General features: G+C 31.3%; 1 protein-coding gene across 1 annotated transcript; it reads left to right on the top strand.

Moving 5' to 3' along the window:
• The first annotated feature begins 3,332 nt into the window (after positions 1-3,332).
• Positions 3,333-11,642, top strand: LOC126744009 (protein O-mannosyltransferase 1). Its single transcript, XM_050451316.1, has 6 exons — positions 3,333-3,891; positions 5,382-6,176; positions 7,671-8,027; positions 10,544-10,737; positions 10,801-11,018; positions 11,071-11,642. The coding sequence occupies exons 1-6, from the start codon at positions 3,575-3,577 to the stop codon at positions 11,545-11,547; spliced, it is 2,358 nt and encodes a 785-aa protein (XP_050307273.1). The 5' UTR covers positions 3,333-3,574; the 3' UTR covers positions 11,548-11,642.
• Positions 11,643-16,068: the final 4,426 nt, after the last annotated feature.

The following is a 16,068-nucleotide window of genomic DNA, read 5'->3' as shown; positions in this document are numbered from 1 at the left end:
TTAGACACATGTGAAGCCATATTTCAGTCCATATATTTAAAAACCCCAACTAAAAATGTCTGGACTACCAGTATTACCTAATTCTCCAATAGATGGAATTTTCCAAATACCCCGGGAGCTATTAATACATTAACTTAACTTTTTTTTTGAAAAAGGTCTTCAGCTTTTAGGACGTATTAGAGAAATAGGCAGTATCAAAGTGCTCAGGTAAGAAACAATAAAATATCTCCATGAAAACTGTTTTTATGATTTTAACATGTGGAAAATTTTTCACATCAGTGTTCATTGTCTTATGTATATCATTTGATCAATTGATTATTTTAAATGTATTATCCTTATTTAGTAATTTTACTTACAAATGTTATCTTTTATATAATGAGTACTTACATACATTTTGTAAGTACACTGTATTCGACGTTGCTTTGTGATTGTAATATCATTTTGTTGGCAATAAAAGTTATTATTATTATTTTTATTTATGGGAAGCATGTTAATATCCAATGTCCTATAAATAGTGATTTCAGTTAAATGGGTGGACATTGGTGAAACATATGGCTCTGAACATCCATTATATCATAAATTGTTTGGCGCATTTTTTCAGATTTGAAATGCAGCTTTTTTATTGACTCCGGGAAGGCGAAAGTTGAAGCTTGATCATATTTCTCCATACCGTTCCATGGATTCTTCACGATCTCGTTAGCAGGAAGCATTGTGTATGCGTAGAATAAAAGTAATGTTATTTTAACTTCCTTTTGATAACCGTTCTCGTTCCCTTTCGCGTTATCGTTCCCAGGCAGTTGTGCAACGGCCTTAACATGAACATGATCCTGAAGCGACACTTTATGTTCAATGATGTCGCCTCAGACCTTTCGCGTATCCTATCTAACACGATGTGCCAGTACCAAGAACTTAAAGAAGATGTGAAAACCCTCCAAAACCTACATTATAAAAATCTACATTTTATACACCGAAACGACTCACCAATACACATAGGCTACAATAGGAAACAGATTTCAACAAGAGAAAATCAAGAAACTCCTCTATGAAATGTGGTTTAATTTCCATAAGCAACTTCTTTATTTGCTATTCTATTGCTAACATTTATTTGGCATTTTATTTACAAATGTAGATTTAAATTTTAAATCTAACTAAAATTTAAAAGGCAGGATCTTCTTCTAGGGTTGTAATATAATAAATCGAGAATACTTAAATCTTATAGTTCTGGTAAGAAGAACTGTTTATCACCTATTACAAAACCTCCTTCTGTTGCAAAAGCGAGACAAAGTTTACCACAATTTTGGTTAATAAGTCGTTATCGTGTTGGTTGAATTCAAGTATCTAGAGAGTGAGGTTGCCCTCAATGAATCTGCTTTTTACTCTTTAAAAAGCAACTTATTAACTTTCTCCCATATTAAGTCCCAAAAATTTGGTGTATTCGTTCATAAGTGTTTCTATTAATCCATTGAGATGAAAACTCTCTGGGTAGTTATTATTTTTTGCTTATTAATCACTTTTTAGAAGTATATATATGTAATATTCTATTTATTTTATTCTATCTCCAGGAAACCCAAAAGATAAAATAAAAACCAATGAAAAGTCTGCGATCTATGAGATTAATTGCAACGATTGTAATAAAAAGTACCTAGGACAAACCAGAAGATGATGAAGTGAGGCTGAACATGTTTTAAATACTGGTCACTTTATAGACTTCTTAAAATTGCTTAAACTAGTTAATAACAGAAAATTGGATGCATACGAAATTTTTGCAATATTCAAAAATTCAAAAGTCAAAAAAAAAATTCTTAACAGGAATAAAGGTCCAATCCCTTATAGTCAATTATATAGTTTAGTAAGCTATTAATAATGTAGTACAAAGGCGTAAACGTGTATGTAAAGAATATTTATAGAAGTTAGCTGAAGTTTCATTAAATTCCAAATTCTTTCGGATTTTTTACCGTTGTTATTAATTCGATACATGATAATTTTTACGCTGTGTTGCTCTCAAAAGGGAGAACTTTTCCCTATTTGACTTTGTATGCCCTGAATAATTATTTCGGGGGAAAACTACTGCCTGGCTTTTTACCCATAAAGAGGGCCACCATTCTTATTGTGGATAGTTTTATTGTAGTGTATAACTTTATTTTACCAAAAAACCGAAAAATCTTAGTCAATATTGCAATGAACAATTAGCATTTTAAATGAAACAAACTTGTACTACATAAAATATACCCATTTATTAGCTGGCTGAGGGAGGTAAAGCGAACTGAATACAATTTGGTAGGTGTAAAATATGGGTTTGGTTGGGAACATGGGTTTTTGTATGCTTTGTACCTTATTTGCACTCAATTCTGCTAAATTCTTACAACTAGTAACTGTTGGCCTTATAGTCTATTTCATCAACACACGACGAACGAACTTATAACAAGAGACATTTATGTTTGTAATTGTAGGTTTTCGCCTGAGTAATAGTAAGGCATTTATGGATCATTAGTACCTCGCCAAAAGTATAAAAAGAGTGAGATAAAGAGACATTCTTGTAGAGTTAGAGGTAGAGATAATTCATGAATAACCACAGTATAGCTTTGTGTCAATAACTTAACTCGACAGTTTACTGCAATGCTTAGACCTGCAATTGATCATCAGGAGTCTTTTTATGTTAAGGTAGTAATTTTAATAATTATATACTCAATATATTAGGAGTAATTCATTAGAAACCTTTCACTTCGCACTGCAACTCTTGGACCTGCAATTGGTCATTAAAAGTCTAATGAAAGATAGACGTATCTTAAGGTATAAGGGCTAATAAGGAATAAGGATATGTTGTGAGTAATTTAACACACTAATGGTAATTTCTTTTTGATGAAAACAAGACGCTGTTATGGCAATTTTGGTGTTGCACCAAACATTTCAAACTAATTTATTCACGAGCATTTATTTATTTATATTATAAATTATTTTGTAAAACTATAAATTTACTTAAATACGTAATTAGTTACTAAAGTATTAGCAATGTTTTTCACTTTTCAAAGCTCCGATATGACAGCGCTTTCCAAAACATGTTTTCATTTCAATTATGAAAAAATATTTTATTTATTTTTATGTTAGAATGGATATAAGATAAAAACAATATAAGTAATCAGAGAGAATGAAAAGAAATAAAAGTAAAGAGATTGAAAGTGTGGTAAGGTGACCGACACCATTGGAAAGCACTCGACGATAGTCGTTAGCCGCAATCAGCGCCGCAAATTACTTGAGTGTGAAAGCACCATACATTAATCAATCATATCCTAACCTAATAATCGGTTGTCTTGTATTGTGTCTTGTGCCCTAACCTAACTTTACGAGAGACCAGTGAGTGGAGAGACCTAAGTGATGACGTTTACGTTAAAAGTAAACATTTAAATTATTTCTTAGTTTAACTGTTCTTATACATAATTAGAATTTAACGATCTCAAATGTATCTCTTTATCCCTTAATGGCAGCAGGTGAAAGAACTAGCCATTAGGGTTTATTGCTAAGTCAGTTTGAGAAAAAGTATGTGACCCAAAGTTATGAAGAATTTAACCTGAGAGAAATGAGTATAAAATCTATCATGGAAGAAATTAGAAATCGAAAGAATAAACAAAAACGGGAGGAAAAGCCTCCTGAGTCAAGACAAAAACCGTTGGATATTAAACCTAATCTCAAAATCAATGGAGAAGTGCCTCCAGCCTCAAAGAATCTTTTGGAGACTGACATGATAGATACTCATCAGAAATACACTGATAAGCTAAAAAAAGATACATTAAATATTTTTAAGATAAGAATTGAGATTGATATTGTCTCAGTTGCATTATTTATTGGGGCAATCGCTACAAGGATGTACAAGCTGGAACAACCAAGGAATATTGTGTAAGTAGAAGTATCTCTATTAAATGTTAATAAGTCAATATTATCGATTATAATTAAAGGAGGGAATTCTTTAAGAAATTGATAATACAACAATAATAAGATTTTTTTGACCATAGCAAAACTTTCTAAAGCTTTTAGATATAAAAACTAACTTGGTTCTAAAGGTTGAAATCTCATGATAAATACCAAAAGAAAAAGTATTATCTACAGGCAATTTACCAACTTTTTTTACAATATTTGCAATAAATATCAATTAATGTTAAACTCAGTTTAGCAAAATGGAAATACATAATCAGATTTTTCTTTTGCACATAATTTGTAACTATTTGTTTCTGACTAAAATCATACTTAAATTGATCCATAATCCTGATTCTAAATTATCTCTTATAAGAATGCATGTTATAAGTAATATGGAAATGGGCCAAATAAGACATCCATTTTACACAGACTTTTAAAATATGGGAAAACACTAATATTATAGGAGTATAAAAGAAAGTTTTAAGCAGGTAATACCTAAATACCCATTTAAATAGTGACATAATAATATTCAATAAAATAGGTAGTTAGACTTTATCTCATTTTATTTTTTTAATTTTTATCATAATTTTCCTACTGTGATTTATAATGTTTTGGTTGCTTACTTTTGTAAATGTATATACAGTAGGTTATAATTCTAGTCAATGATAATTTATTTTGCAGTTTATTTGTCAAAGGTGATTCTGAAAGGGGCACCTTTGATGATAAAAGACACCACAAAATAGAATATTGATGGGGATTAATAAACATTTTACTGTCAACAGGTAAAATTTGTGTCTATATACTATAGCATAGGCTAACAAGAGAATTAACATAGGTTCACGAGAAAAAAAAACTTTGTCTGGTTATTCTATGGCTATAGTCATTTTCTAATTTTAAATGTTTATCAAGGTGTAAACCTGTTCAATTGAAACAATAATATTCTTAAATCCTATTTGCTGTTAAAATTCACATGACCTCTATTATTTATGGAGAAATTATTGCTGCTGTATTATTGCTTGACTGATTATAGTTAATTTATTAAGTTTTAAGCCTGTATGATTTTTATGTATTTTGGTGAAACAATTTATAAGAAAAAATATTTTGAACCAGTGATTTTTAAACAAAAGTAAAACCATCCACTGTCAATTGCTTACTAGAGTCAAATTGAGCATACAGGCCTTTTTTTGTTGGTTTTTTTCGCTTTTATTTATTGTGCTCTTGTAACTTAATTTATCTTAAAAAAAAATTCAAGTAATCAGCTTACTGAAAGTATTTAAAAAATTAATGTTATAATAGATTGCACTTTTTCTTCACCTATTACACAGAATTCCAACATATCCATATAAACTCACACCCTATTGTCCAAGAAAACCTTCCTATCCAGTTTTAGTTTAAATTAATATTGTTCTTTAGTTAAGAAAAATGATTTAGTTAGTAAAATACTTTACTGATAATATTTTTTTTTTTTTTAGATTTGATGAGCTCCACTATGGCAAATATGTCTCCCTTTACATGAAAAATACATTTTTCTTTGACTCTCACCCTCCTCTAGGAAAACAGCTTATTGCCCTGGCAGGATACCTTGCCAACTTTGATGGCAAGTTTAAATTTGACCGCATAGGCAGTCCTTACAGTGAATCAGTCCCTTTAGCGGCCCTTCGATTCGTACCAGCTTTTTTCGGAAGCCTTTTAGTCCCCACAGCTTATCACTTAATGCTGGATATGGGAATGACTGAATGGACCTCTGTGTTGGCCGCTCTTCTGTTTTTATTTGATAATGCCCTCTTGACACAAAGCAGGTTTATTCTTATGGAATCTATGCTGTTGTTTTTCTCCTTATTTGGTATTCTTTGCATTTTAAAGTTTAAAAAGTGCTATTTGAAGCCATATAGTTTGGCTTGGTTTGTTTGGCTTATATTAGCAACTGTGTTCCTTACATGTGCATTGTGCATCAAATATGCTGGGTTTTACACATGCCTATTGGCAATCACAATTATTTTACATGACTTTTGGAAACTGCTCTCTAATAAATCACTCTCTGACATCTCATTAACTATAAGATTCATCACACAAGCAGCAGTGGGGATTATTGTGGCTGCTATAGTATATGTTTCCATATTCTATGTACACTTGACAGTATTGTACAAAGCGGGGCCTCATGACAGTATCATGACTAGTGCCTTTCAGGCATCTTTGGAAGGAGGATTGGCAAGTATTACTAAGGGACAACCCTTATTGGTGGCACATGGGTCTCAGATTACCTTAAGGTAAGTACTAAGTATAGTAGTTTTATTCATAGTATTTTTCATTGAAATTAAAGTACATAAGTGAACACAGGGGTGGTCTTCTGGGAACTATATTTATGTATTATAGAAAATACATATTATACTATAAATAGGCAAATTGATGTGGCAGGATTATTGGGAAATACATAATTAAAGAGTATAGTAATATATTATAGTGATTAATGAAAAAGTACCCAAAAATGGAATTTAAGAGATTTCAAATTCCAAAATTCTTTTTTTTTAATAGAAAGCCACTAATTTTTTATAGTTTTGCCATACTTATGATTAACAATAATGTATAGCTTGTATAAGATTATCTATCTCAATAGTTTATAGTTTTTGAAATAAAATGGCTTGAAATATGTTTAAATTTTTAAATGCTTGGAATTAAATTAAAAATTACTGTTAATCTGAAAAATGTGAAGCATATAAGATCTGACTACAAATGAGAAATAGATTTATAACGTCCAGTACCTGAAGGAAACAGGAAATAAATTTTACTCCCTAAAAGGAATAAGAAATGAATACATATATTTTTGAAATGAATCCAGTTATCTGAATATAAATATGCCTGAAAAAAAGGACAAATAACTTCAACTACCTGGACGGAATCAGGACTGTTTCTAACAAAGGAAATTAATTACTGAAGCCGTCTGTAGGAAATAGAAATGCCTACTTCTTGAAAAAAAGGGACAAATAAGTTTAGTACCCGACAGAAATCAGAAATTCCTTTATAATGACTCCAGCTGCCTATATAAGAAATAAAGAATTATAATACTTTAATTGCCTTGACGAAATAGTAAATGATTGCAACTGCCTGTAATTAATGATAGTATCATAGTCTGTATATTTTAACAATGATATCTGAAACATATGTGACTTTTGCAATAATCCATATAATTATAGAAATACCTTTTAAAAAAAAATATATTTTTTTCATTTCATTGTAATACATCTATTTTAATTATTGCAAATCCCACTAAAGCTGATCCTCTTGTATGAGACCTTAAATCCAAACTTAAAACTGAAAACCTTTCTATAGGAAAAAATTATGATTCTTTGACAACCTGAAAAAGTAATTTTTTGAAAAGTTTAATATATCTCAAATTGTAATAACATCTGCAGTGTTCCATTTAAAGGTACAAGTTGAGATCTACTTCCGGTTTAACCGGAAACGCCTAGGCTTATGCCCGAAGATCTTGCCTTGATGCCAAACTTGTAATATTTTCCTTTTCATAGTTTTCTTATAAAACATTGGTGCACAAAGGACCACCTTATATAGTTGATTCAAGGTACATCAAAAGTAGTTCAGTTGACCTTTTAGGCCCAACAACAAAATTTAGAGTATTGCAATGTTGTTTACGTCGTAATAAATGTATAGCAAATTTCATGCATTATACCATATCTCTAAAAGTCTTATATTTAATTTTTCTATATCAGTTATTCTCTGATCCAAAAATATAAACATTCTTACAGACATACTCATGGTAGAACTTGCTGGTTACACTCCCATAATGCAGCTTATCCAATAAAATATCCCGACAAACGTGGCTCCAGTCATCAGCAACAAGTCACCTGTTACTCGTTCAAAGACGTTAATAATTGGTGGATAGTAAAGAGACCAAGTAAGAATGATTTAGTTGTTGAGCAACCAGTGGACGCGATCAAACATGGAGACGTGATACAGTTGGTCCATGGTATCACAAGCAGAGCTTTAAATTCACATGATGTGGCCGCACCGATGTCGCCCCAGTGTCAAGAGGTTTCTTGTTATATTGATTATAATATATCTATGCCTGCACAGAACCTTTGGAGGGTGGATATTATTAATAGGTGAGTAAAGTAAAGAAATTTACCAGTATATACCAGAAATAGATATAATTCACTCTGAAGAAATGTTTAAAAAATGTTTTCCGGTAAAATAAATAAGAGTTTTTACCTTATGCAATAAACTAATTTGATGAGCCTGAAATTTTTGTCAGAGAAAGAATACATACATTTGTATTAACTTAAGGTTAATATTTTTTACAATATAAGCAGTAATAAGCATGAAATTGAGCAAAGCCTATTAGAGCTTACTTAATTGGTATACTGCAGCACCTAGATAAATTAACATCAGGGTATAGTATAGTAGTCTCCTAGGAAATAAAAAAAATAGTCCTGTAAGAATTCATGATTAAGATATAAAATTCTCCGATTATACACTTATAAAACAATACTTCAAACAAATTTATACATATACAAAACTTAACCTATTTATACGCCTATGTATATAATTATCTAATAAATACTTTCAATATCCAATTAATAATTTCTATATACAATTTACAAGAAGGTATTTACTAATAAAGTAAATATTAATATGTCTAACAAGAGTTTCTTCTATTTAAAAGAAACATCAGAACTAAAATCAGAAAGCTAATAAATTATATGGCTTTCTAAACATTGATACAATATGTTACTGAAATCTTGACCAAAAAATAAAATTCTAAAATGTATTTCTTTTTGCCCGGCGAATTTCTATCTTGAAAGCTGGAATAAGAGTATTTACAGCGACAATACCTTACTGCCACCAATGGGAGACCTACAATACGCTGCAGCTGTCGACCATCCCTACATTCAATTTGGATATTAATTATTTTATATATTTATTTGGATATTGTAATTCCCAAGTAATATTCTTCTTCTTCTACTTCTTGGAGATCTGTTGGTCTGTTAACTCTGAAGCTGCCCTCTGCAGGTTTTCTGGAGAGATAGGTTACCAACTATCTCTCCATGTTTTATCTCTCTGTTATTTCGCGTTGTTTTCTGATATCTGTGTTTCTTGCTCTGTCTTTTCTTGTTTTCCCCACTATTGTTCTCAGTGTGTTGTTCTTTGCGCATGTACGTGTTTGACCGTGTTATTCTGGCTTGATATGTCTATGTCCAGACATCTGAGTTCCATCACCTGTTCTATAGGATTAGCATCCACCACTAGCTTACGTCTGAAAGTATTTTTCGCTGTTATGACACATTTGGTTTTGTTTATAGAGATGTTCATATTTAGAGATGTTATTTTTTATTAAGTTGCTGCATCATCGGCGTAACACACCATATCAATTATTTTGTTGCCCAGTCTGTTCCGAGGTTAAGGTCTGTTACTTTATTTATCATTTTGTCAATGAAAAGATTTAACAAAAAGGCTCTTAGGCTGTCACCCTGTCTAATTTCTCCTGGTGTTATGATGTAGAATGTCTCCCAAACGAACCGGTCAAAACGCGTTGTGATATCCTTGAAGCAAATTTACGCTGGCCTACTGTACTCTACCTTTTCTTTTATTTGTTTTATTATGAATAATGCGACCGTTATTGATCGTACCTTATTTTCTGATGTATTTTGTAATCAGTGGCGAAGCGTGAACTATTTTTTCGGGTAGACAAACAATAAAAATCGTTAATTAGAAAAAAATGTGTATTCAATATTATTCACTTTAATGAAATAGAGAATGAAAGCGCATGAAATATTAACTCAAAGAGAAAAATTATGTAGTGATATAAAAAATAAATAAATAATTACTACTAGCATAAAAAGATAGATAGATAAAAATATATACTACTTACAAAAAAACACAACTAAAATGCAATTGCCAATATCGAACAGCCGTTCATAAATAACCACTAAAAAAACCTTTTCTATACACCCAAAAATAAAAACACTAATTATTAAATTACTATAGCACGCGCCTCCACCAAATACAGATTCATCAAAACAAAACGGAAGATGTATTGCGGCCGACCAGATCACGCGTGTCCATAAACAATAACCCTCAACAGCATAATAAAATAGCTGGTCGACTTCGATAGACAAAAGCTCGAATGTCTTCCCCGCGAGTAAATTTTGCATACGTAATAGGCTGAATGCGTATTTGGTTCGATTAGATGCTCCAAATTTCGGAAGACAAATATCAATGTGTCTTCCTGGGGCTCGTATACATTAATTGGGTGTCAGCCCTGTATTTTTATCTTATTAGGAGGGGCGCGCCTTCGGATGAATCATGTTTAGATACTATATAATAATAGTAAAGATAGCGACTACATTCTGTGTTTTTTTTTTTTTTTAATTTTAATTCAACAATTACATGAAATAATTATGTGATAAATTAATGACAAATAACTGGATAATTTTGGGTAGACAGTGTCTACCTTGTCTACTCGTACGCTTCGCCGCTGATTTTGTTGTCTTTTTAAGTTACTCAATGTTTATTTAGCTTTGGTACGTAATTTAATTAAATTCAGTGTATAAGTTAAAGGTTTTTTTCATTTGCCTTTCAATATCTTTAGATCTATTGAAAAAAACAATTTTTTTTTCAGAGATCTCACTGGGGACAAATGGCACACCATCCAGTCGCAAATAAGACTAATCCACGTGGATACAAATGCCGCGTTAAAGTTCACCGGACGACAGTTGCCAGATTGGGGATATCATCAACACGAGGTAGCGGCCGATAGGGTTCTAAATCAAGACGATACAGTGTGGAATGTTGAAGAACACCGATATACCAAATGTAATTAATAAGTTTCCATAGATATGGAATGAATTTTTAATAAACATTATTAATTGTTTTCAGCTGAAGACCAAAAAGAACGCGAAAGAGACTTGGTAACTGCTGAAATGATCCCGACCGCAGCGACTTCTTTAAGTTTTTGGGAGAAACTGTTTGAGTTGCATTACAAAATGATGTTTGCCACTCAAGAAAGTGTGCAAAATCACATGTACAGCTCCCAACCTTATGAATGGCCTTTGATGTGGAGGGGGATCGCGTATTGGGTCTCTTCAGATAGCAATGTAAGCATATTAAACGTCTCATAATTATTTTTTTATGATAATCACTTTTTAGGCTCAAATCCATCTTATGGGCAACATAGCGATATGGTACTTGTCCACCGTGGGTCTAACAATATATTTTGCTTTACTAGTGTTTTACTTATTGCGACGTCGACGACGGTGTTATGATTTGACTTCGGAAGAGTGGGATAAGTTCCAGCTTATCGGCCAAGTGCTCTTTTTAGGTTACCTTTTTCATTACATACCATATTTTTTCGTGGAGAGAACCCTCTTTCTCCATCACTATCTGCCAGCTTTTGCCTTTAAAACTTTGCTGTTTGCCGCCACTATAGAACATATTTACGTAATTTTAAAAATTAAATTTTTAACCCGATTACTCACTGTATTCGTGTTAATTATGGTGTTTGTTGTAGTGTACGTTTTTAAAAGGTTTAGCGTGTTCAGTTATGGGAATGTAGCTTTAAGTACTAGTGATATTTTAAATTTGCGGTGGCATGACACTTGGGATTTTATCGTCCATAAGAATTAAATTTTTATATTATTTACACGAGATATTTATACAGATGTTTTTTAGAAATTTGTATTTTTTATATTTTATTTATTAAATATTTTATATTAATATAACCGTCTTTTTTTCCTTAAGTTTTGTAATTCTTATATTTTAAATTGTCATTGCCGTAATCTTTTCAATTTAGTGCGCTTAGTTACTCAGTTGCTACGTCGCTGTTTTTCAGTACGGTGTTAGAAAGCGTCTTACTTTGATAAGGGTATCTGACTATCTGTATTCCTCGCGATAAGATTTCGCAAAATATTACAACCCACAAAGTAATTAATTCATGCTTACAAAGAAATTTTTACAATCATGAATAAAATGGTATAGTCTTTTTAATCTCACTTGAATGACGATAAAAACGATGAAAGCGTGCCGACGAAAAGACCGATAGACCGAGGCCAGTTTTAAACCTACTACTTTTCCCAGAATTATCTTAAGATGGGCACACTGGCAGTATACTATGCCGCGGCGGATTTGCAAAGAGACCGCCCGATGCAGGTCGGCATCGGTCCTCAATAGCAGATCAATGCCCATGCCGCAGCAAAAAAATTGCATTTATTTTAATTGGATTATTTTAAAGCATTGGCGTAGTATTAAGTTATATCGTAAATTAAATAAACTTAATAATATAATATATTTAGATGAAACATGATTTTACGCATGACGTAATTAAATACCGTTGGGTTGATAATTCCACGTATTGTGTTTTGAATACGCCATGCTCAATAGGCAAACGAGTCATTATACTTCATGCGGAAAGTACAGAAGGATTTGCTAAAAATGCGTTACTTTTGTCTGCCTAAATTATTTTTCAATCTTCAGCTGATTCCCCTGAAGATATGACTGCGGCATTATTTGAAAAATGGTTTTCTAATCAGCAAAATTATCTAACATTTATCCAAATTCAGTAATTGTTATGGCTAATGCATCTAACCATTCAAGAATGCTAAATAAAATACCAAATACTAGTTTCAAAAAACAATATAATATACATATCATAACTTTTTGAAAATTAAGGACATTTCTATTGACGACAAAATCCTATTCAAAAAGAGATTAAGGTCTTTCATTAAGATACAAAAAAAAACTAGATTCATGTAACTGGAGAACCGCAGCATATTTTTGCACTGATCTGTGTGGATATTGGACAACTGCATCGCTAACACGGTCAATATTTTGATTAGTGCGCACATTTCGTACGATTCCAGAAGGATGAATAGTTTCAATCCCTTTCTTCATTTAGCTATCCAAGATTTGATGAGATTGGTACTAGGTGCTTCACTGACGTTGTGAAGAGCATAACGAGCACCCAACCGACGTAAAACTGCGATGTAGGAATGATTTAATTTTTAAAAGCTATGGACATAAAACGCACGTTGTTGGGTATCAAATCGATTCATTATTGCATCTGTCAATTCCGACAATAAATTTCGGATTGCTTGATCCATTTCGAAAAAGTAGGCAATTTAATATAAAAAGGTATTGTATAATAGGTGAATTTTTAAACCACATTGTATTTTAAATTAAACCTTATGGCCCTAACTTAAAATATTATATAACGTTTAAACAACTCATGTAAGCTTTACAATAATACTTTTAATAGTATCAATTCTAAATCTGTTCAAAACCAAAAACATATTTAGAATTGATAAAAATTTGGTCAGATCAAAGCAATTGAAGTAAATTTTGTTAGTAAAACTATTATAAAAAAAACTGAATTGAAACTATGAAGATAACTCTATTATATTACCCACCCGTTTCATTTTAACGGCACGCCTCTGAGGGCGGCAGAGTTATTTTTTGCGTTGGCTTAATATTTGGATTCTTCAAGGAAGAATAAAAGTACCATACTAGTCTAAATATCATATAACAAAAATCTTACACTCAAAAATATAGTAAATAGTCAATTTAAAAGAAATTGTATACTAGGTACACAAACTATCCCTGTGCTTTCACAATTCTGCCTTTACTGATCAAAGCTAAAAAAACCCTATCAACCAGCAGTTTTTTTCAGATGGAGCAAAATATTTTTCTTTTAAAAGTTTACGTTCATTTAGAAGTTTATGGAAAAAGCATAATACATAATTATGTAGTTGAGATACGGGATTTATTAAGTCTCAGGATTTGTCTCGTAGAAGACTGATTTGCCGTGTGTTATGGTTATGAACTTCTGACCTTTAGTTATATTTATCTAGATTATTTGTTGCATATATTAGATATTCAAAGACAGGATGTGTTGGTAGTGTGAGAAGATTGAGGCTTTTAAAAGAATCTTTGACATCATCCCTGAAACTCGGCTCTTCCATAACCGTTTGCAATTATAAAATTCGCCTAGCCTGAGGTGCACGACCCCAAGTCAAAAGACTGTAGTTGCAGGTAGACTGTATTAAAGCATGGGAAACCATTAACAAAACGTTCCCATTATTTCATTTATAAATTGGACAAAAATGTGGAAACTCACAGTCATCTTTAAATTAGAAGATGCAAGTAAAAATCGATTAGTCTTATTTGGTATTGCATTTTTTTGGGCTAATATTCAGTATGGTCACGCTGTTCTCTGGTACTACGCTGTAAAGATTTTTCGCCTTTTTTGAACATTATTTAGTTTTCTCCTAGTTACTTTTAATTCTGAAAGGATACCTTTGTATGTTTTAATGCTTTATACGCACTGTTGTTAAACCAATTATTTATCAGACATATCTCTTTCTACAACTAAACCTCTTTGTATAATTTTTATATCTTATATCTTATCGCCCAACAATTTTTGTCCAAGTTTCCGGAAACAAACTTCGAAGACTCAATTCAGTTTATTTAAGGCTTTCTGGAGCTGCATTTTTTACTATTTACAAATCAGCCTATGGGTTTTTCAAATTTAGATCTACAGTTATCAAGTATATCTCATATATTATGTGATATACGTAGATGGTGCGTAGCTCTACGATAGGATGAACTTCTTTCTACGAACTAATATGTTGAGTTCCTGTGGTGGTGGTCCCGATCGAAACACCCCATTTTTATTCTTAATTTTGTTAATGCCGTAGCTTCTACAAAACGATTTAGTCAGAGTATTATGGAACATGTATACTTAACAAACTTTCATTGAAAATCCAAAAGTCTAATGTGTTTATCATATGCTAGGCTTAAATTAGTTTATAGTCTGCCTAGAACTCAATTTAAGGACCTATAGAAATAAGTTTACAGGGAGTTTTTTTAAAACTTTGTCATATTTACATTTTAAGTAGAGGCTTCAGAACTCAGAATTGGGCTTTATTACCTATCTGTTATTTTCACACAAGGAGAAATTATGAAGTGTAAAATACATACATATGCTACAAAATTGAGAAATAATAAAGACAAAAAACTAGAAGGTTGGTCAAGTCTCGAACTTGATATTTGACTAAACTTGTTGTTTTTTGTAATAAGTTGGTCCACTGTTTTCATCGAAGAGTATCAGCAAATTTTAGACTTTTGGTTGATCAAGACTCTAACATTTGATTGATCACACTCATAACATAACATTATTAATTATTATCACTTTATATTGTATAAGTTACTATATAATATACAGGAAAAGGGGAACACTTAATAACTATTTTACTCTTCAAGATAAACAAATAAAAATTGATACATGGATGGAATTGCAATAAGAGCATCTTTTGACATACTTATCCAGTTGTTTTCCGTAATTTCCTAAGTGACACTAGCTTTCTTATTTTAAATGAGACACTTGGTATATTATGTATTTTGATAGAAAATAATATTCTGAGAACAATAATACTGCATTTGCTACTTTTCGTTTTATATTATACAGGGTGGTCCAGTTTAAACGTCATTAATGTTAAGACGTGATTAAGAATTTAAAAAGAAATAAAATTTTATTATAAAATTTTTCTCAGAAATATGTTATAACAAAGATACAGGGTGTTAAAGTTAAGAATAATTATTTGTTTATTTGTCGTAACTTTTAAACTACCAGCGCAATTTTAATTAAATTTCGCATGCAGGTTATTGTAGTAAATTGTGAATTACTGATGAAGCCAATTTGCAAAAAAATTGCCAGTGGCGTAACATACGGAGGGACTGGTCCTTTTTTCTCTCAAATCTGCGAGGTGATAAAATATTTTTTTATAAGAAGTCTGTTAGATCCTCCATTTAATTTGGAAGAAAAAGTTACTCTTGCAAAATTATGATTTTAAAATATCTTAGTTTAATTAAACATTTCTGAGAAAAAATTTATAATGAAAGTCTATTTCTTTTTAAATTCTCTATCACGTATTAAAATTAATGACGTTTAAGCTGGACCACGCTGTATACAAAAAATCAACTTTTGAAATTTTAAAATAGAGTGCCATGAATGGGTTGAAAGTTTTAATTTTTAACTCAAACTTTCAACTTGTTGCAAAATTTAAAAAATTTATTTTTTCTGAGTATAAAACAAAAAGTAGCAAATGCGGTATCATTATTCCCAGTAATAATATACCAATTGTCCAATTTAAA

This window comes from Anthonomus grandis, chromosome 13, assembly GCF_022605725.1.
Source record: "Anthonomus grandis grandis chromosome 13, icAntGran1.3, whole genome shotgun sequence".
In the NCBI taxonomy this organism is placed as follows: Eukaryota; Metazoa; Arthropoda; class Insecta; order Coleoptera; family Curculionidae; genus Anthonomus; species Anthonomus grandis.
The sequence above is the reverse complement of the archived record's forward strand: the minus strand, read 5'-3'. Positions and strand labels throughout refer to the sequence as shown.